A 20,640-nucleotide genomic window follows, 5' to 3' on the forward strand; every position below is an offset into this window, starting at 1 on the left:
CCGTCTGCTGTTCACCTCCTTAACACACTCCCCCTCGCTCGGGACCGTTGAGCCCAAGTATTTGAAGTCCTCCGCCCTCGCTATCTCTTCTCCTCTTCCGCACCTCTCATTCAGGCACATAGGGTATATTCTGTTTTACGTTGCCTCATCAGCATTCCTCTCCTTTCCAGTCCATGCCTGCACCTGCTCCCTGCTCTCAAGGCAGGTCACAATGTCATCTGTGAACATTACGGATTCAATTCTAATCTCATCCATCAACACTCCAAGCAGGGAAGGGGGAAGTAACAAGGGCTTTAAAGACGATGAAAAAGGTCTTTACGACAGCCATTTTCATCTTTTCTGCTTGCCAGCCACGGAGATGCACTCAAGTCTTACTCTCGATCACACCTCGGGACAATTTAGAGTGTCCAATGAATGTAAGCCTTTGGGATGTGGGGAAAACCGGAGTGCTTGGAGAAAAAGCCACACAGGCGCGAGGAGAAGATGCAAACTCCACACAAGGGAGGGGGCACAATTTCAACCCCGGTCCTCAGAACCGTGAGGCTCACGCTCTAACCGGTCACACCGACTTGCTGCCCGCGTTGAAACGTAACCTTTATGCTTGTGGTCAAATATTTCCACTATTGTTTTGTTGTGCTTCACACTCACACTGCGCTTGTTCATTCTGTCCCTTGAAAGGCTTTTTTTCTGCCAGGCTGCATTTTCAATAAACATCTGAAAAAAAAAATAATAATAATAATAATAAGCAGAGTGAGGGTTCAAAACTCAGCAGAACCTTTCTAGCACAAAGGAATACAGATACACCATTCTGCTTCAACAAGAACAGGATACAAATTGAATACCGATTTATTATTTGAGGAAAAATCTAATCAACACACCAAAGTGGTTGGTTGCTCTTGCGCTTGACACGTGAAAAGGCAAACTAAAAAAATTGCCAATATTTATCTAGTACACTGAGATGACAAATGTGTTTACATTGATTTTGTGGGCTGATGATTACGAGGTATAATTATTTCATCATTTTGAAAAAAGGGAAAAAATGCCACACGAATGATGAAACTTCTTCCATTCTGGTGTCATTTATGTCGATCAATGTCCATCCATCCATGCGTTCCTGGCATTCTCGCTGCAGGTGTGACATCATTGCGACGAGAAAGGTGCGCGGACGTGGGCCAAAACAGGAATCAAAGAAGTTGAAGGTGACAGGGCCTGACTCGTTTGAAGTCCACGTGATGAACGGTCCGATACCTCCGGATGTTCCAACAGCAGAAGGCAGCATCAAAAGCCGTGGATGTGGCAGTAGGCTTCGAGCGAAGAAAGGAAGATGTACAGCAACCACAGGCTGAAGAACAAGCCGGCAGTCGCCATCTTAGCGAGGGGGGGTCCGCCCAATTCTCCGCCGATCTCGGGTCGGCGCCGGTACATGAGAACGGCGATGCAGATGAAGGCAAAGATGGTGAAGAGGGTGACTGAGAAAGCCAGAGTTCCCGGGTCCACCCTGAACACCTGATTTTTGGAGTAGTGGTAAATGGCGGCAATTGACCAAGCCACACCGATGCCCAGGAACACGTTGACCGCATTGCTTCCTGTCACGTTGCCGATGGAAGCATCGGCGTATCGGTCCTGGCTTGCCGCCACCTTGCTCGCGAAGGTATCTGAGGAGGACGCGGGATTCCGTGAAGGTGTCGCACCTCAGTCACGCTTCACACGTGGGCGGCAACCTACCAGGTACCGATGTTCCCAATGCGACGAACACCACAGCCGTGACCGAGTCCTTCAGACCCACCGTGCAGCCGAAGTGCGACGCCAGGTCCCCGATGAATGCCGTCAGGATGCCGATAACCACAATCGAGACAACAAAGCAGGCCCAGCCGTTGCAGTACTCGGTGGGTGGGACCATGGCAAACAGAAGCTTCCAGAAGACGGTCAGAAAATGTTGGACGTAGTCCAGAGCGGAAGGCAGCTTCTTTCCACCACCTCGGCCGCCGCCGCCGTCCTCTTCATTGTCGTCGCCGCTGCCTGGACGCAACAATGACGCGGACAGTTTTCAGACAGGACCACTTCATCTGCATCAAGTCATTTACCTGCGCTGACTGCGATGGCCTCCACAAATTGTTCTCGCCACGACGTTGTTTCTACCAGCACGGCCAGTCTGGTCTTCTTCAGCACCTTGTCCACGGCGCTCTGACACAGGCGCAAAAATCCCTCCATCGTGTCAAGACCCACAAACAAGTGCCTGACATGATCTACCTCTGAGACGGCTGAGTGATTTATGTGCTCAGACGTCACACGTGAACATTTTGTCAAGGTCACACCTTGAACTCGTAAGACTCCTCAATGACGACTTCGAGTTTGACGTGTTCGCCCAACGTCGGTCGACCCGTCAGTGCCACGCGACGCTCCTCCTCTTCCTCCTTTGTCCCCAAGTCCTCAGCTCCCTCTGACAGAGACGCAAATGGTCTGAAAGGTCCCTGAGGGGGACGGACACGCAGATGGGGACATACTGTACCTGAGAGGGTAACGACGGAAGAGCCGTTTGGTTGTTCTTGCGCTTTTAGCTTTCTGTAAACGTCTTTGCCTGTCCGATGGTGACAAGGAAGTGAGAAAAGGTGAGAATGTTGTGATGACAGAGAAGATGAAAATGTTGTGATCAAAAGATGAAAAGAATCGGGAAAAGGATTCACGGAAGTGGACACACGGTTCACCGAACCAGTATAGTGTAGCGTTGCGGCCGGTCCGGAGGCCGCTACCAGCAAGGCCAGGGATGAAAGCGGCCTTACCGAACAACTGCTTGTCTGTCAAAGCGAGGCGTGACATTAGTCAACATGGGACGAGATGTGCTTCCTTTTTATTTGTTTTTTTTTTTTTTTTTTTTTCATTCTTTTACCCACCGGTTCGCCTGAATCCACCTAAAAAGAAAAGAAAGTGGGGGGGAAAAAACAACATTTAGTTTCATTTTCAGCAAAGACACAAAAAAGAAAACATTTCAAAAATGCAAAATGAAAGGTAATCTTACCAACTTCTCGAAGCAGGACAGCTAAAGTCGGCGGCAAAAGCCCCCAAAAAAAAGAAAACTGGCATGAACTTAGAATCCAGAAGCGTCGGCAGATAAACAAAGATGCTTGCCAGGAAAAGCGCAAACAGGACGTTTTTTTTTCCCACCGAGACAAAATGGTTAAGAACGTCTCAAAATTGATCATCTTTTCTGACTTTAGATTATTACCAGCAAAGACGTAGCACCAAATTCCATATGTAAGCTCCCTGAAGCCCACCCCCCAACATGAAATAGTCCCATCAAACTTCAGTAACTATGCGCTCTGTAACGCGACAAACCGACATCAATCAGCACTGAGGAATTTATATGAGCGACAAACATCATAAAATGTTGTCTAAATTATTTGAAACCCAACCTAACCCTGTCCCTAAAGGACACCAGAGTATTTGTCCCCAAGTTATCAATCCTAAATCACTGAAATATTCCCTAAAAGAAATTCAGAGAGTCCGAGATGCGAACCCATATTTCATCGGAGCTCCCAGATGTGCTCAAATACTTGGGAATTGTGACCGAAATAGTTCTCAATCTCCTAAAGCCGACTCCCCCCCCCAAGAGTTACCTGAACAACACTGGCATTTCTAGTGAAAGTCTTTCCGTGAAATTGATCTCCTGCCCAGCAGATATTCGCACTAAAAAGGAAAAGAAAAACAAAAGCCCGTCCGCCGTCGGTACGCCATTCCAACTCGGCACCTCACTTCAACACCCCCCGAGTATCGATCGCTAGAACACAGACAGACGAGCTGTGCTCTGATCTTGTCCTGCACTGGTGCAAAACTGTGAGGTCACCAGAGGACAAGGGGCGGGGTCAGAGGTGAGAAAGGCCACACCCTAACCCACCTTTCCTTTGGCTCATCTCCAGAAGTCGCGGCTCATCCATCTGCACAAAAAAACTTTTGTTTTTCTCGTACTCTTCGTCATCGATGATGTTGATGTGCAGCGTTTTGCTGAAACGCAAACAGGAAGAACACTGCAATGTTAACAGGAAACTCGGCGACTGATTGGTCAGTGAATGAGGTCGAGGGTCGGCTTTAAGGGGAACACGCCATCGGCCCAATTAAGTGTGTTCTCGCCTCCTTACCCGGAAAACGCCACGCACAATTTCTACTGACCAGATCTCATCGTTGTCAAACTCCAGGATCCCGTGAGTATCTTCAAAGTCTTCCCCGCCACCTTTGGCGGTTCCCTCGATGGTTCTGTACGGCACAGCCACAGCTCCTCGAGCCCCCGCAGTCCGGACCACTCTGACCTCCATCACGCCGACGCTCTCGCTCACGGTCACCGTGGGCTCCTCAAAGGCGAAGATGCCTGCGTGGTCGTCGTCAAAGATCGCGACCGTGGCCGTGCACGGCCAACCCAAACCCGCTAGGCTGTCGCGGTCCGTCGCCTCGCCGCCGTCAGCGGACAGGACCCTCGCGCCGCTCAAATGGACCAGGAAGTGCTCCTCCTCCTCAAAGATGTCGTCGTCGATGATGTTGACACGGATTTCCTTTTGTGTCTCGCCGCTTTGAAACACCACCGTTCCCTTTGTGAAGCCAAAGTCTGAACCGGCTTTCGCGGTGCCATCTTGCGTCTGAAAGTCAACAGCAACGGTTGTGCTCAGATCTCCTCCTCGACACAAATTCAGCGCAACGCTGCCACAGTTCTCAAAGCACTGGTAGACGGCTGGGTGGAAGAAGACTTTAGCAGAGCGGTCATTTCCTGACGTTTCCTGAGATGATGTTAAGTCGCACCGAGTGAATCTCTGGCTCGGGTCGGCGGCCGACTCGGTTTTTGGAATGTCGTCTGTCCCCATCGTGATCTGCGAGGCGTGACAGCTGTAGAATGCGCAACTCTTTTCCTCCCGTGTCGAACCGTGGCCAACGGATTTCCTTAGCTGCTCCATCTCCTTGTCGGGAGAGTTCGCTTTCAACTCCTTCGCCTGGCCGTATTCGGCCGGCACCTCGACGCCCAGCTCGGCATCAGAGGGCCCCCGGCCGCGGGCCGGCTTTTTAACGTGGGCTTTGGAGGGAAGTTCCGACTCGCCCTCGGTCTCGATGATCACCCCCCTGCGCTTCCCGGCGCGATAGCGCTTGTACACGTATTTGTAGAACAGGAGGCGCCGGTCAGCCACGTACGCAAAGCTGACGCAAACGGGAAAGAAAAAGAGCGTCAGAAGCCCCTCCCAAATCTCAACAATGCCCGGAGAAAAGTAGGCCAAGATGAGGTAGAGCCACGTGTAGGCGAAGACGCTCCAGGCGGCTGTGACGAAAAACACTCTGAGGTGCTTGACGCGGCGGGTCTCCCCGTCAGGAATGACATAAACGCAAAGGCCAATGATGACGAACATGTTGAAGGCGGCGCTGCCTACAATGGTGTTGGGCCCCAGTTCGCCGGCGTCAAAGTTGTGACCGCAAATCTCGACGACAGAGAGCAGGATTTCCGGAGCAGAAGAACCCAGTGCCATGAGAGTCAGATTGGACACGGTCTCGTTCCAGATGCGGACGGTGGTTGTGAACTTGGTCCCGTTGGATTTTTTGACGGTGATCTGTCGCTCCTGGGACGTGATGACCTCGATGGATGCCATAAAGCGGTCGGCGATGATGGACACGCCCAGAAACGTGTACGCTAAGCCCATAAAGTAGATGGCGGCTCTGGCTATGCGGTCCGGGAGGCTGGGGTCCTTTGGCCACCACTGTGACAAGATGACGCCGTCCTTGCAGTCGGTGCTGCCGCCACATTTGCTGTCGTTGTGCGGCGTGTTGTTCCAGGAGGCGGCGACGGCCCCCACCGAGCCGACTTTAGCCAACATGACGGCCAACAAAACCAGGGACGACGACAACGACGACGACATTCCGGCTCGGTGCACGGCAAGACGTTAGGGCTCCTCCGCTAGCCTGCCGCGTGCAAAGTCGCGTTAGAGTCGCTAATGTAGTCTACATTACAAGTAGAGAAATTCTTTGACCATCAATCATGCTAGGAGTGCAAATTTAGGAATAAATGAAAATACTGATTACACTTCAGAGTCTCTTATGCTACACAATGTAAATATAAATCACATTTTTAAAGGGTTACTAAACCCCCACATTTTTTTTTTTTTTGCAAGAATGCACTTTATGAGGGTTAAAAAAAAAAAAAAAAACACGACACACTGGTTAACGTTGCTAATGACTGAAGTGAACAAATAACTTAGGTTGGTGTCATTCATCGATCGATTTTCTGAGCACCCTTATGCTCACAAGGGTTGCGGGGGCGCTGGTGCCAATCCCAGCTGTCAACGGGCAGGAGGCTAAACTGGTTGCCAGCCAATCGCAGGGCACGTCAGTCGCACTCACAATCGCACCGACGGGGCACTTTAGAGTCTCCAATGAATGCAAGCATGTTTTTGGGACGTGAGAGGGAAAACCACGCAGGCACGGGGACAACATGCGAACCCCTCACAGGCGGGGGCTGCGATTCACACCTCGATAACCTCAGAACTGGGAGGCGGACCCTCGAACCAGTCATCCACATGTGTGTGGACGTATATTTATACATACACATGGAGGGCGCGCGCACACGCGCACAGTCTTTCAACTGACTGTACTGTCAAATCCAAAGTCATCAACATTCCTGACTGAAGTCCAGACCACTGATGACCAAAGTTCATTCCGTAGCTTTTGTACTCTCTCAAGGTATTGGATGGATGGCAAGTGTACAGTTGCGGTTGTCTCCGAAGACGTTTGGCCTCTTGTCGTTGCGAGAATGCTTGAAAAGTTCATGCAACAAGGCTGAGTTAGGACAGACGAGGCTGACCTGAGTCTGACTTTGTGGCATCAACCGATGAGAGGCCAAACGTCTTTGGAGAGAACCCGCAACAGTCCACTTCCAAACCGTTCGGTATCCTAAGAACAAAATGAGCCGGATGTGCAAGACTAATAAAGAAGCCTAAAACGTACACTTTAGAAATCAACAATTTACAAAGTTGCACATTTACAAAAAAAGAAAGTTTGGGATAGGGCTGTGATTAACCATTATTTTAATAACCAATTAATATGTGGAATTTTTTTTTTTCGGTTAATTGAGGAATTAGGTCCCGGATTTTTTTTCATCCCTTTATTAAAAATGTAATTCTATTTAGATTTTTTTATTGTTTTCATATTGACACATATTAAATATTAACGTGAATCCATCTCTAGTTTGGTCTGCAACATTCATAGGAAAAATCTACAAAAACATTGTGTTTTTTCGTTTTTAACAGTAAAGCAGGAGATTGTAAGTGTTGTTCCAACACAAAGACGATTGGTTAGCTTTGTGTTGAATCAGCTTTCATGGAGGCTGAGAAAAATCCGAGAATATTTAGTTGTGTGGCTGGAATTCCATTTCGACCATTTCATCTTCAACAAGTCCTCTAAATGATTACCTGATTATCAAAATAGTTGTCGATGAAGTCGATGGATTATTTTCTTGATTAATCAATTCATTGTTGCACCTTTAATTTGAAAATCTTGGATTTCGTTCACCTTTAAGACTGGACTGAAGTGTTACTTCAGTATTTTAGTTAAATTTGCAGATCTTTTTTTTTCTTTTTTTTTTTTTTTATATTGGTTTGGGCAAACTTACCTTCCCAATCTTTCAGGATTTTTTTTTAAAGCCAAACAAAATGAAAAATGGAAAAAAAAATCCTAAAAAATAAAAACAAATAACAAAAAAAGAAATCACAAACCCATGAACGGAGTTGACATAGATGAAGACAATACGTGACGAAGCCGCCAAGATGAAGCGGACGGACGCAGGCAATGGCTCATCACTCATTTGGCTGAGAGGCGGAGCCAACAGGGACTTCCCACCCTTATTCGTCAGTCCCAGATGAAATAGCTCCGATTTAAAAAACAAACAAACAAACAAACAAACAAACAAAAAAACACTCTTCTGTGGAGTGAAGGATTGGGGGAAAAATGATTAAAAATTAGCAGTTAAAAAAAAAAAAAAAAGTAACCACAGTGCCGACTAGAAGATGCTAACGTGCTTGCTAACCCTCGGGAGGACGGCGTCTGGTGTGTGTGTGTGTGTGTTGTGTGTGTGTGTGTGTGTGTGTGTGTGGGTGGGGGGGGGTACTGATAAGCGCTCCTAAGTGAGGAGATAAAAGTTCTAAAGATGGCTGCCAAGCGAGGAGCTTATCAGCAAGCCGAGACCAAAGAAGGTAGCAAACACGCTAATAATTGCCAAGGACGAGATATCGGCTAATGCTAACAACTCACACGGTCAGGCTGACGTCTGAGCCACCTTCGTCGACCTTCGCCGAGTTCAAACATCCCAACAGGAAGTGCTCGTTTTCCTCCTTAAAAGGGGAAAGAAAGTCAAGTAGAAAATTTTGGATTTGAACTGTGCAATATTCAATGTTCTTGGGACAACTTGTGCGATACTACTTCATCACAATTCTATTAGCATCAAGAAATATTTTTAGTTTCATGATTTTTCACAAAATTCAGGAGATTTTTTTTTTCTTACACATTTTTAATACAATACATATATGTCTATGCTGGAGGAGGAGCTGCTTGTACATGTGTATAGTGAGAAGAAAAGAAATATTCTCGTTTATTCTTGGTTTCCACTCGAGAAGGATTTTGTTGTAGTTGTCAGGTTGTTTCATTTGAAAAAGTCGGACGTGTGGATTCAAGTGTCAGCGAATCAAAGTTGTCGATCCCGCAGCGCCCCAGCTGTCACAGTGCTGTTGACGGTCATCTCGCCGCTACGGTGGTCGTTGGCCTCCGACTTCTTGTGTCTGAACACCGACAAAAGGGCTTCTTTAACTGGGCTGGCGCGGGTCTGCAAGGGCATGCTGTCAATGCATTTTCCTTTCCACTGCCTACCTTCCCTCCTCAATGTCCAGAACGTACTCGGGCAGATGCACGTCCAGCGTCTCGGGCAGCAGGAAGACGAGCGTGCCGCTGAGTATTCCCAGGGAGGCAAAGATGAGCGGCGGCAGGTAGAGCCAAGTGTCCTCAAGAAGCATAATCATCGGGGCCAACGAGCTCCCGATGCGACCCAGGCAGGAAGTGTAGCCGATTCCGCACTGCCTGTCCAATCAAAGCGGCTAGGTTTAGCGTGGCCGCGGCTAACATGCTAGCAGCCTTGGCTAACTGAAAGCAGAAGCATACTGACTTGTATAACAAGATAACAGTGCTACGAAGAGTTGTCACATCAAAGATATCATAAACCAGAAGTGGCTATCTGGGCAATATCGAGCTTTTGTAGGCTGATGCTAAACCAATTCAGCTAACTCAAGAAATCACGCGTAGCGATCTCACCGAAGAACGGTGGGGAAAAGTTCAGCGGAGTAGAGGAACGCAGTGGTGAATGCTGCTTCAGAGAAGCCTTTTGCAACCACCGCCACACAGGTCCGAAGCACTGACAAGTCTGTCAGACCAATGAAAAAGGCACTCAAGATCAAAGCTCATTCCGTGCAAACATTTGCGCAGTCTGCCATCGGCGCTTACTGAGTGGAATGGCAGCATTGACGGCTATGAGCGCTCCCGTCGCGATCAGAAACCCTGCCTGACCGTTACGTCGGCCGATCCAGTCCAGAACGAAGTAGGTCAGGATTTTGGCGGGCGTTTCGACGGCACCATAGATGAACTGCGTGAGGTAGATACTGACACCAAAGCCCGAGATCCTGAAGCTAATGCCGTAGTACAAGAAGGCCACGGAAAACCAGAAGACTCCGGAAACCAACGTAATCTTCCTCAGCTGAGGCGTCTTGAGCAGGTCCATGTAGGAATGACGCTTGTCGGCCTCCTCGGACACCGCCGCCTTGTTCAAGAACTGTGACGAGAGGAGCTTTAATTTGAAACTTTGCAGGAACCGAAGCCTCACGCATCTGTGGCGACACCTACTCCTGCCTGCAGTGGGCTGGCGTCCTGCCCGTTCATCTTAGCGCAGCGAAGAAGGCACTCGCGGGCCTCAGTGGTCCTACCTTGGGCGAGCAGCCAGCGGGCCGACTCAGGCAGCCACCTGGTCGCTCGGAGAAAGAGCACCGGTCAAGGGTTGCGGTATCCAGCCGCCGCAGAGCCGCCTCCTACTTACCAGCAGCTGACTAAGGCCAGTACGCAGGGCGCCGTCACCGCGAGCATTAAGTGGCGCCAGTCTCGAATGGCGTAAGCCAGCAGGGCCAGCAGCATGTTGCCCACGCTCCACAACAAACTGATGAGCGTGCTCGTTAAGGTGCGGTGTTTCACGTCCGTCCACTCTATGCCTGAGAGAGACACGAGCCGTTAACACTCGGGACGGGTAGCGCAAGACCGGCATCCCTCACCCAGAACTGTGCCGATAATGGACATGCCACTCAGCGTCACGCCGCTCAGTGCCCGCGACACAGCAAACATCACGTAAGAGCTGGAGAAGGCTGAGGTGATGCCCAACATTGTGGTGCCCGCCAATGCCGCCACAAGCATCGACTTTCGACCAAACCTGTACAGATGAGAAGAACGATCAAGGTTTAGCCTTGCGACATTTTCAAAACGACAAACAAAAAGGGGTTACATTTAGTCAGATCGCAAAGATTTACCGGGGCTTAAGTAGGACGCTAACTCGAAGGTCTGGTTCACACAAAAGGACTTTATTACTCTTCTTAAGAGATCTTTTATCTGCTACAGATCCCAGACATTACGATGAACAAAATAAATCAAATGGGCATGTCACAGGTTTGACTGCAAATGGCTGGCAAACTGTTCAGGGCGTACCCTGCCTCCTGCCAAAGGTCAGTCGAGATATGCGCCGACATAACCGGGATCCTAGTGACCCTAGTGAAGCGTTTTGGAAAATGGATGGATAACAGGTTTGATCATAGGGTTAGTGTGTGCGGTGCATTACGCTAATCTCAACACACAAAGATTCTGTTCCAGCACCAATGTAGAAGCCAGTCCCTCCGACAAAGAACCCTAAATGTAAGGCCTCGTTGCACACAAGATGGACTGGTTTTTGTCCTGTCATACAGCAGACTACTTTATGTAAGAGTGGATTAAATATCTTGCATATCAGACGTGTCCAATATTTAAGACACACTCAGGCATACCAGATGGTTGTACGGCATTGCAATTGGCAACATGTGCAAAAGAGGTGGTGAGCACCTTTTGATAAGGGCGTCCCACTCATTCTTAGAAGAGCTACGGAATCGAGTCAAATGACTTGGATTTGAGTCAGACTCGAGTCACGAGTTAGTTTTTGGAGGCACTGGACCCCACAAGTTTTGTATGCACGTTTAGGGAATCCTTCGTGTCCAGTTACCTGCATATTTGTCATTTTGTCCATCTGATATTTCGAGCATGACCATCGCAAAAATCTGAAAGTCCACTTGGGACGTTTACAATTTATCAGCAGGGGAAGAAAATCAACCCTAACCTGACTTAAGTTCCAGCAGTTCTGTCAGGAGGAATGGGGTAGGATTCCAGCAGCAGCCTGTGGCAGGTTACCCAAAACCTTGGAGTCGAGTCATGGACTTCAAAGGAAATCAGACTCCATACTAAGGAAATGGATGTCAATTTTTGACCTCAAAGATGATCATATAAAATTATCTGTCTCCTATTATTGTGGCATTTAACAAAATGAAATGATTTTGGTGATCCTGACTGACTGACTTGAAACAGGAGAGGTTTAGTCTGATTTGACTTTAGACAGTGAGACAAAACATGACGTGTGTGTGTGTGTAAATGTCTAGCTGTATATACATTTGAATGTTGGGTGTATAAACTATATAACCATCCATCCATTTTATTAGCCGCTTACCCTTAGAAGGGTCGCAGGGCGTGCTCCCATCCCAGCTGTCAACGGGCAGGAGGCACAGTACACTCTGAACTGGTTGCAAGCCAATCGCAGGGCACATAGAGACGAACAGCCAATCACGCTCACAATCACACCGACGGGGCAATTTAGTGTGTCCAATTAATGTTGCATGTTTGTGAGATATGGGAGGAAACCAGATTGCCCGCACAGGCACGGGGAGAGCATGCAAACTCCACATAGGCGGGGCCGGGATTCAACCCGGGTCCTCAGAACTGTGAGGCCAACCCTTTCTAGCTGATCCACCGTCCCGCCTACAAACTTTCCATCCATCCATCCATCCATCCAGAGAAAGCGCGCTAAGTGCCGGGTCAAAAGCACGGGCCACCAGTCCGGCGGCCACCACCTTACCTCACTTTCATGCTCGTCACACAAGATGAGTTAGATTTTTGGGGGCAAAGATTGGGTAAGGTTGGTTTTATTTTCCTGTCTACATACTTACTTGTCAGAAAGATGTCCAAAGAGGATGGCACCAAAGGTAACCCCCAGGAAGAAATACGTAGCCAAGGCCTGATTCGGGCTACGCTCCTCACAAACCAGATCCCACTGCACCAACACACAGAGTTCAAGACTTGACTGTTAGAAATTTCACAGGGTTTTGATGAACTTACTGTCAACTTGAGAACAACAGTGTCAAATGGATGCTTCCAAAGAACGTGGCGCTGACAAGTTACACAAGGTAAAACGGAGCTCTGTTGGCTCGCAGAACTAGGTCAAATAATACATACTTGGAACTTCGCTTAGCGTCGACGAAGAACTGATCGGGTTTTTACTTGACTGCGTACCACACACAGTTGGGGTTTCACGAAAGGAGAAATCAACATGCTGTACACGTAACGCCAGAGACAAACAAGACAGAAATTCAATAAACCTTCACCTTCCCTTCATCCTTGTCGTTCATGAACGTCTTTTTTGACAGCAACTATTCAACACGTGACACTGCAATGCACACCGAAAGCAGAGAATTCTGTTGCATGCAAAATACATTCGCTGTATCATGTCAACCAAAATCCAACGCTGGAAACTGTCAAGATTGCAAAAGCGCTTTAAAGTCTATTACTGTAAGCTATGAGGTTTACAGCGGTAGGAATCACAGGGATGTCTAACAGATGATGACTTGGACTAGACCTATTCACACCCCGATCAAGGCCTAGTTTATGCCGAATCACACAAGCACGGATGAATCTTTCCAGGGAGGGCCGCCACTCACTGGAGTGATGGGGTAGGGTAGGTATAACTCCGAAGTTTGGGGGAGTGGGTGAGGAGGGGCGCTCGCACGGAACCGTTTCAAGCAGCTCAGGCTCACCTCTGTGGCGGTGGTAGAGGTGAACTCGGATCGGTCGTAAACATAGCCGTTAGGGCAAGGGCCAGTCCAGTTCTTCTCCCGGGTCACGTTGCCCGCGGTCGGCTCCGCATCGTAGACGCCGCACGAACTCCGTGCGCCGTCACCCGGGCTGATAAAGTCCTGGTTCCCCGGCCCCGGGTGGCCGGTCTGGTTCCCGAGGTCGCAGCGGTGCGCGGGCGTTGCCGACACAAAGTTGTGCAGCAGGAAGTGGAGCGGCAGGATGGCCCGCGGGAGGCACAGGATGCTCAAAATCAGGAACTGGAAGTTGGAGAAGCCGCCGACATCATTGAGGATCTCCTCGAACCTCATGGCGACGGCTCGGTTCCGTGACTCGGGAGGAGTTTCTTCTTCTTATGCTTTTCGAGGCAGAAGGAGGAAGGGCTCTGTGACCGTGCGAGAGAGAGAGAGAGAGGAAAACATTCCTCGCTTGATGAGCAGCTGGCAAGAGAACAATTACACATGATGTCTTCTTCCTCATGACCACTGGCAGACGTGACAAATAATTTCGTACTGTACTTCAGTGGTTTTGTGTTCAGCTATGCTTTTGAGTTTTTTTGTTTGCTGACAACTTTTTACTTTTACTCTCTTCTAGTAGTGCAACAATAAATGGATTAATCGACAAATAATCAATAGTGATAACAGATTTTTTCCCCCCCCATCACTTAATCATTGGGAGACCTTAAAATGTTCACGATCCTCAGAATGTCAGCCTCGCAACAGTAAAATATCCAGAAATTTCTGGAGTCCTCCATGAAAACAGACTGATGTTTTTTTGTTTTTGTTTTTTTTAATATAATAAAGAGCATTTACAAACATTTACCTTTACATAACCTTTAAAAAAATAAAATAAAATAAAAATGTAAATGTAGGCTGTTCCTACCCACCACTGATTTTTAATGGAAAAAAAAATGTCAAATAGTTATTTGCTGGGTACTTTCTTTGCATTGAACCAATTTATCAAAACAGGCGTTGCATGTCTTCTTTTCCTTTGGGCTTGTCCTGTTCAGTGAGGCCACAACTCATCATCCTTTTAATACAAAACGATATACACACACACACACACACACACACACACACATCCATCCATCCATTTCCTAACCCTAGACCTTACCAAGGGGGCTGAGGAGTGTGATCCCCCTATAGTTGGAACACACCCTCCGGTCCCCCTTCTTAAAAAGGGCGATCACCTCCCCAGTCTGCCAATCCAGAGGCACTGTCCCCGATGTCCATGCGATGTTGCAGAGGCATGTCAACAAGGACAGCCCCATAACATCCAGAGCCTTTAGGAACTCCGGGCGAATCTCTTCCACCGCCACCAAGGAGCTTTTGAACCACCTCAGTGAGCTCAACCCCAGAGATAGAAAAGGCTGTATTAGAGAACCCAGACTCAGCTTCCTCACGGGAAGCCATGATGGTGGAATTGGGGAGGTCTTCGAAGTATTTTCCCCACCGACTCACAACATCCCGAGGTGAGGTCAGTCGTGCCGCATCCCCACTATACACAGTGTTGACGGTGCACTGCTTTCCCCTCCCGAGATGCCGGACGGTGGAGCAGAATTTCCTCGAAGCCGTCTTGAAGTTGTTCTCCGTGGCCTCACCGAACTCCTCCCACATCCGGGTTTTTGCCTCTGTGACCACCAAAGCAACATTCCGCTTGGCCTGCCGGTACCTGGCTCGGGAGTCCCACAGGCCGAACATTCCTGATAGGACTCCTTCTTCAGCTTGACAGCATCCCTCACTGTTGGTGTCAACCGCGGTGTTCGGGGGTAGCCACCATGGCAGGCAGAGTCCCGACATTCAAAGTCCCCACCCTCACTTGTAGGCTCTGTGCTTTCCTCATCTCCTTCGCCTTTGAACACAGTAGCTGAATTTCCATCAGCCTCCTGTTGGTTAACAGTGGCGGTGGCAGAGGTTATTCTAGGCCACGACCAATCTGGTACAGAATTCGCATCATTCACCGGTTTAAAAAAAAAAAAAAAAAAAAAAAACATTTGGATGTTTTGTACTTGAAATCAGGACTTCAACTTGTACACAAGCATGTTTACTTCTACTTCGGTACTGCTCGTCAATTTTTTTGTTGTACTCATGACACGAATGGCCGCACTTCCCGTTTGCGGCGTGACATTTGGTCCCCATCTGATCAGCTCACGGACGATTGATTATTTATACTTAATCTCTCCGTCATTGCTATGTGACACGTGTGACATCACATGGACAAGCAGGCTGCTTCCTTCATGTGCGCTCCAGCCAGAAGAAACATTTCACTGACTGCTTTTCAGACACAGACAGGTCTGCACAATTTGAGTTGGTCTTGACTTGGATCGCCCATCGAGGCGAACGTGTGCTAACGAATTGTGTTGGTCTCGACTCGCCTCCCAAACGACTAACTTAATATTGAAAATGCCAGAGGTTAGCAGATGTGGTTTGAAGAGATACTTACACACAATTGGTGGAGCAACACATTAACCCGGTATAATAACACTAACAGACAGACACTCTCATGGTTTCCCGGATAGACATTTGTGCCAGGTCGCCATAAACACATTTTGGCTTTTGCTCCTCCGGTATTGTGCCTCGATGTGCTCCTTTGGTGTCTCTGCTAATTATCCATACTACAAATTTCCTTTCAGGTATGATACAGAAAAGTCTGGCTATACCTGCTGAAGCTACTTCCCCCGCGACCTGACCTGGAAAAGCGGCAGAAAAATGGATGGATGGAAAGACTGTCCCTCAAATGACTAAAATATCAAAAGTATTTCTATAATCACGTTTGAGGATTGAGCTTCAGAAAGGGGAGCATGAAAGTAATGGACTGGTTAGCATATTTGCCTCCCAGTTCTGAGGACAGGGGCACAAATTCGGCCTCGCCTACGTGGAGTTTGCAGTTTCTCCCCAGGTACTCCGGTTTCCTCTCACGTCCCAAAAACGTGTATGACTGATGACTTGAAAAGCGTAAGTTGCCTATAGGCATGAATATGAGCGCAAATGGTTCCATGTTTACACGTGCCCTGCAAATTGAGGGTATACCCCGCCTCTCGCCCAGAGTGAACCGAGATAGGGATAGGCTGCAGCTCCTCGACCTGTCGGGAACTTAATGTGAATGGGGAAAAAAAAAATTAAATCGATGAATGGCCGGATCTTCTGGTATCAATGCCATCACCATTCGGGACACTGTCGATCCTTCCCCACACCAGAAAGTCCGGCGCAGTTTTCTGGCCCCTTGTCACAGCATACTCTGTCCAGTTTTTCTTTGCATTTGTGTATTGTCACTTGGAATTCCCTACCACATGCAAACTTCACACAGGGGTGGCTGGATTTGAACTCAGCTCTCCAGAACTGTCAGCCACACGTGCTAAAACTGTTTAGACTGTCAATGCTCATTCCAAACTTCACATACACAGTACAATACTTTGCAGCTATACCTTGAGTCACAGTCAATCTTTATGATACGAGACTACCTTATGCCAATTACGCTTAGTGCGGACCACGCAAGGTTAAGTGCTATCAGTAGAAAAGTTCATGTGCAGCCCTGTAAGTGTGATTTTACATTTGACCTGAATTCCTTTATATTTAGTTATTGATGTCATCGTATTGTTCCATTGAAATATTTGAATCGATTACACGTTATCGGACAAATGCTTTAACTTTAACCCCAGTCCTACCCCCAAAAGCTCCGACCCCTGACGGATACACACCACAACAAATACATTCTGGTCCTGTGAGAAACCCTGTGCTCTTTGTCTCCTATGAAAAATGATCACTGTTACAACATTTTCATGAGTTCCTGTAGTATAAGTTTATACTTCCTTTGTCTCTACATTTGTACTGCATCCTGGTGGCCAAGGAAGGCACGACACTTTGAATTAGATTACAACATTAGATCATGATACATGAACTGTTTCATTCTTTTATGTAATGAAGGTATTACTGCATCTCTTTTTATGACATACAATATTACATTTCATTTTTATATATTGAAGACGTTTTATTTTTGGGGAATTTTATTTAGGTGGTGGTTCTGTCAAGGATCAAAGGTATTTTCCATTCATTTCCTTAGGGAAAGATGTTTCGAGCTAAAAGTGTTTTGCACGCTATGAGTACCTGTATAAAAAAAAAAAAAGAACTTTAAGACAGTGGAATATGTTGATTTGTGTGCTTGCACGACTCGACCGTATCACGTGTGAGCTGTGTCCAATACTATGGAAGAAAAACATTCAACACGGCTCCCTCTCGAGTACTAAAAAGATTTTGTTCGGCGAATACCTCTGTGATCGCGTGTGCGCCCTATCGTCAGGTGGTCGTCGTGTGGCGTTATGTCCAGACAACGAGTCGCCACACGGTTGGGAGCGTGACCTTCACGCATCCTTGATGAAGTGCTTCCTGTAACTGGCAGCAAAACAAATAAAGAGTACAATACAGTATCAGCAACACTTATGTTCATTTGGTTCACATTCAGGAACAAAAAGTCTCAAGATCAGATACTAGTCGAGAAATGAGCATCCATTGGCAATGAAAAGTTGTTCAAAATTTTGAGCAACTTGAAAAGTTATCAAATGGAACTCTCCTTTAATGTTTTTACATTGTCACCTTACAAGCATAAACTTTTGAGTTCATTTGAAATTTTGTGACTTGAATTGACCAAAACAAAGTAGTACATAATAATAAAGTGGAGTGCAAATGAGTTGTTGAAATGTACGTGACCGAAAGAACAAGATCGCGGATGCAAGCGCCCCAAATGAGTTCCCTTCGCGGGGTGTCCGAGCTCTCCCTTAGAGAACGGGTGAGGAGCTCGGTCATCCGGGAGGGGCTCGGTGTCGAGCCGCATTGAGAGGAGCCAGATGAGGCGGCTGGGGCATCTGATCCGGACGCCTCTCTGGTGAGGTGTTCCGGGCACGTCCCACCGGAAAGAGACCCCGGGGACGGCCCAGGACACGCTGGAGAGAACACGTCTCTCGGCTGGCTCGGGAGCGCCTCGGAAGAGCTGGAAGAAGTGGCTGGGGAAAGGGAAGTCTGGGTATCCCAGCTGAAGCTACTTCCCCCGCGACCCGACCCGGAAAAGTGGTAGATAATGGCTCAATGGAGTTGAAATGCAAGGTTTAACGAGACCATTTTGATATTTTTCAATGGCGCCATCCACTCAAGCCATTTCACCTCATTTTTCAGCCGGGTAAGGCTTCACAATTACAGATTGGCTGATTATCACCTGGCCCGATTCTAGAGACACGATTGAAACTTTTACGTATGGTGTATTGTGGTGTTAGTGTAGTGTAGTATTTTTTTCATCTTTTTTTTTTTCATGTAACGTGGCGCCTTTAAGAAACAAATTTAAACCTGGGTTATATCGGCTCTGCTACAAAACTTTTAAAATTCTGAATAAAATGTGACTGTGCTCCTAAACTTTTAACCTTACTTCCTTTCCGCCTCCTCTTGGATGCCCGATATATCAACCTTTCTGCTCATCGTGTCAACCAACTCGTCTCTTTTCCTGTCATAGTCCCAATGTTCAAAGTCCTCACCATCAATTGTAGGCTCTGTACTTTTCTCTTTTCTTTCTGCCAAAGAATCCGCTTTCCTCCTCTTCTTTGTCTTTGACCCACAGTAGCAGAATTCCCACCGACGCCCTGGAGGTTAACGGTGCTGGCAAAGGAACGACGATGTTAACCCGGGCCATGACTGATCCGGTACGGGATTCTTCCTGAGGCAACAGTCTGGCTTTACCCAGTCTTGCTTGTGACCCCGCATAGGGCTGCGCTGCATTACACACACACACACACACACACACACACACACACACACACACACACACACATTTGAAGCTAGATGTTTACATAGACTAACCTCTCCTGTTTCAGGTCAGTCAGAATCAGCAAAATTACTTAATTTTGCAAAATACCACAGTAAAGAGAGATCATTTCTAACCTATGGTCTGATTAAAGTCAAGTGAGGCTGTCTGGCCATAATGACCACCATTATATTTGCAGGAAAAGGGGGAAAGCTTATAGACTTAAGAACACCACCCCAACAACAAAAAATGGTGATCCTGGCTGACCTGAAACAGGTTTCATCTGATTTGACCACATAGTGAGGCAACAAATGAAATGTGTCTTTGCACATGTATGTACGTACGTAAAGGCTATCTAGCGATGACAAGCAATCCCTGTGGAGGTTGGTTACATGGGATGTACTACACAAAAAATGGATCAATGGTAGCAAAAGAGTTTTGAGATTCAAACTTGTAGACAATCACATTAAAGGAAAAGGTAAAATGGTAGATGAACTGCACTTCATCTATACTATCGCAGTGCCTAAAGTGCATTCCAAAACCTCACATTCACCCAATAATACATACAACGGTGACTGCTGCAATATAAGCGCCACGGGCAGGCTTAATGAGAGCAAATTAGGGTTTGGCGTCTTGCCCACGGACATACAGGTGGGGCTGGGATTCGAATCTGCCACTGTACTACCTCCTCTACCCTACTGACCCACAGCCGCGGCGCTATTACGCAGATTGATGTTCCTGTGACCACAGTTGCACATACTATTCAGAAATGTTTGCTCATTGTTCAACCTCCGTGGACGAGGCCACAGGAGAAAAAAAATGTTGAGAAATTTCAGAGATAGCTAATACGAACGGTAACAAGAGAGCCCAGAATAGCTGCCAAAGAAAGTGAAGGTGAACTCCAAGATTAAATTAGATCAGTGTTCAATCGCACTCTTTTTAAAGCAAAAGAGACTTCATGGGAAAGGAGCAAGAGGGACACGATGGTTAAAAATAAATAAACCTCCATGTTGACAAGCAAGAAAACTGAAGGGAGAATGTTCTATGGACAAATGAGAAAAAATGGAACATTTTGGCAAGGCGCATCAGCTCTACATTCACAGAGACAAAAATGAAGCATAGCTGAAAAAGAACACCTTTCCCTACTGTGAAACACGGAGGAGGCTCTTTCTGGGGCTGCGCAAATACATCTCGCACAGGTGGTCTTGAATCCATGCACCGTACAATAAAATCTCGGCTCTCGAGAAATTCTAGAGAGGAGTCTGCTGCCCGGTGTCAGAAAGTTAGCTCTCAGTCGCGGGAGTTTTGCCACAGATTAATGAGTCAAAACACACCCAAGAATGGTTAACACCCAAAGATTAGACTATTCAGAAATTGCTTTTTATAAACTCTGATCTAAATCCCGGAATATCTGGAGAGGAAGTGCAAACATACCATCTGGATAAAGCACCATTCAAACTTGAGACAACTCGAGCAGCTTGCCGAAATACCTGCTGAGTGGTGCAGGTGTACAGTTCCAGAGCTGAAGACTACAAAAATTGTTGGATTGCGGTGATAGCCTCAAAAGGTTGTGGAACACAATACGTTAAAGAGAGTCATTTGTACCGAGGCCTGGTTCATGAGTTTACTAATTCTATTGAACCACAAATAAAAACCAGTAACTTA

The 20,640-nt window shown here is 47.3% G+C and overlaps 2 protein-coding genes across 11 annotated transcripts; both read right to left on the reverse strand.

The window, feature by feature from the left end:
- Window positions 1-828: 828 nt before the first annotated feature.
- Window positions 829-8,333, reverse strand: LOC133505833 (sodium/calcium exchanger 1-like). 8 transcript variants are annotated; one of them, XM_061829327.1, is made up of 12 exons: window positions 7,634-7,910; window positions 4,165-5,928; window positions 3,893-3,999; window positions 3,017-3,037; window positions 2,892-2,909; window positions 2,685-2,795; window positions 2,510-2,578; window positions 2,316-2,440; window positions 2,085-2,184; window positions 1,726-2,019; window positions 1,249-1,655; window positions 829-1,126 (listed from the first exon to the last, which is right to left on the reverse strand). In XM_061829327.1, the coding sequence occupies exons 2-11, from the start codon at window positions 5,883-5,885 to the stop codon at window positions 1,279-1,281; spliced, it is 2,943 nt and encodes a 980-aa protein (XP_061685311.1). In that variant the 5' UTR covers window positions 5,886-5,928; window positions 7,634-7,910; the 3' UTR covers window positions 829-1,126; window positions 1,249-1,278. The 8 variants fall into 8 exon arrangements, with proteins under 8 accessions (XP_061685311.1, XP_061685312.1, XP_061685310.1 ...); XM_061829328.1 differs by lacking the exon at window positions 7,634-7,910 and adding an exon at window positions 8,272-8,333 and having other exon boundaries at window positions 829-1,655; XM_061829326.1 differs by having other exon boundaries at window positions 829-1,655; window positions 7,737-7,909.
- A 141-nt stretch (window positions 8,334-8,474) lies between these two features.
- On the reverse strand, window positions 8,475-20,531 carry slc22a7a (solute carrier family 22 member 7a). Of its 3 annotated transcripts, none has more exons than XM_061829337.1 (11): window positions 18,710-20,531; window positions 17,457-17,579; window positions 13,155-13,576; window positions 12,291-12,394; window positions 10,326-10,480; window positions 10,097-10,265; window positions 9,907-10,024; window positions 9,511-9,835; window positions 9,322-9,430; window positions 8,911-9,090; window positions 8,475-8,839 (listed from the first exon to the last, which is right to left on the reverse strand). In XM_061829337.1, exons 3-11 carry the CDS (start codon window positions 13,500-13,502, stop codon window positions 8,752-8,754), a joined length of 1,596 nt encoding a protein of 531 aa, XP_061685321.1. In that variant the 5' UTR covers window positions 13,503-13,576; window positions 17,457-17,579; window positions 18,710-20,531; the 3' UTR covers window positions 8,475-8,751. The 3 variants fall into 3 exon arrangements, with proteins under 3 accessions (XP_061685321.1, XP_061685318.1, XP_061685319.1); XM_061829334.1 differs by having other exon boundaries at window positions 8,475-8,795; window positions 8,884-9,090; XM_061829335.1 differs by lacking the exons at window positions 17,457-17,579; window positions 18,710-20,531 and adding an exon at window positions 16,889-16,966 and having other exon boundaries at window positions 8,475-8,795; window positions 8,884-9,090.
- Between the last annotated feature and the right edge of the window lie 109 nt (window positions 20,532-20,640).

This window comes from Syngnathoides biaculeatus, chromosome 9 (assembly GCF_019802595.1).
Source record: "Syngnathoides biaculeatus isolate LvHL_M chromosome 9, ASM1980259v1, whole genome shotgun sequence".
NCBI classification, from domain to species: domain Eukaryota; kingdom Metazoa; phylum Chordata; class Actinopteri; order Syngnathiformes; family Syngnathidae; genus Syngnathoides; species Syngnathoides biaculeatus.

Bases quoted from the DNA above. Each gene is read 5' to 3' on its own strand.
- LOC133505833 (XM_061829328.1), bottom strand. From the start codon at position 5,885: ATGTCGTCGTCGTTGTCGTCGTCCCTGGTTTTGTTGGCCGTCATGTTG. The intron at 2,441-2,509 runs GTACAGTATGTC...CGTCTCTGTCAG, and splicing joins TTCCGTCGTTACCCTCTCAG to AGGGAGCTGAGGACTTGGGG. The intron at 2,185-2,315 runs GTGTGACCTTGA...CGCCTGTGTCAG, and splicing joins AGGAGTCTTACGAGTTCAAG to AGCGCCGTGGACAAGGTGCT.
- slc22a7a (XM_061829334.1), bottom strand. From the start codon at position 13,502: ATGAGGTTCGAGGAGATCCTCAATGATGTCGGCGGCTTCTCCAACTTC. The intron at 9,431-9,510 runs GTAAGCGCCGAT...TTGGTCTGACAG, and splicing joins CAATGCTGCCATTCCACTCA to ACTTGTCAGTGCTTCGGACC. The intron at 9,091-9,321 runs GTGAGATCGCTA...TTGATTGGACAG, and splicing joins CTTTTCCCCACCGTTCTTCG to GCAGTGCGGAATCGGCTACA.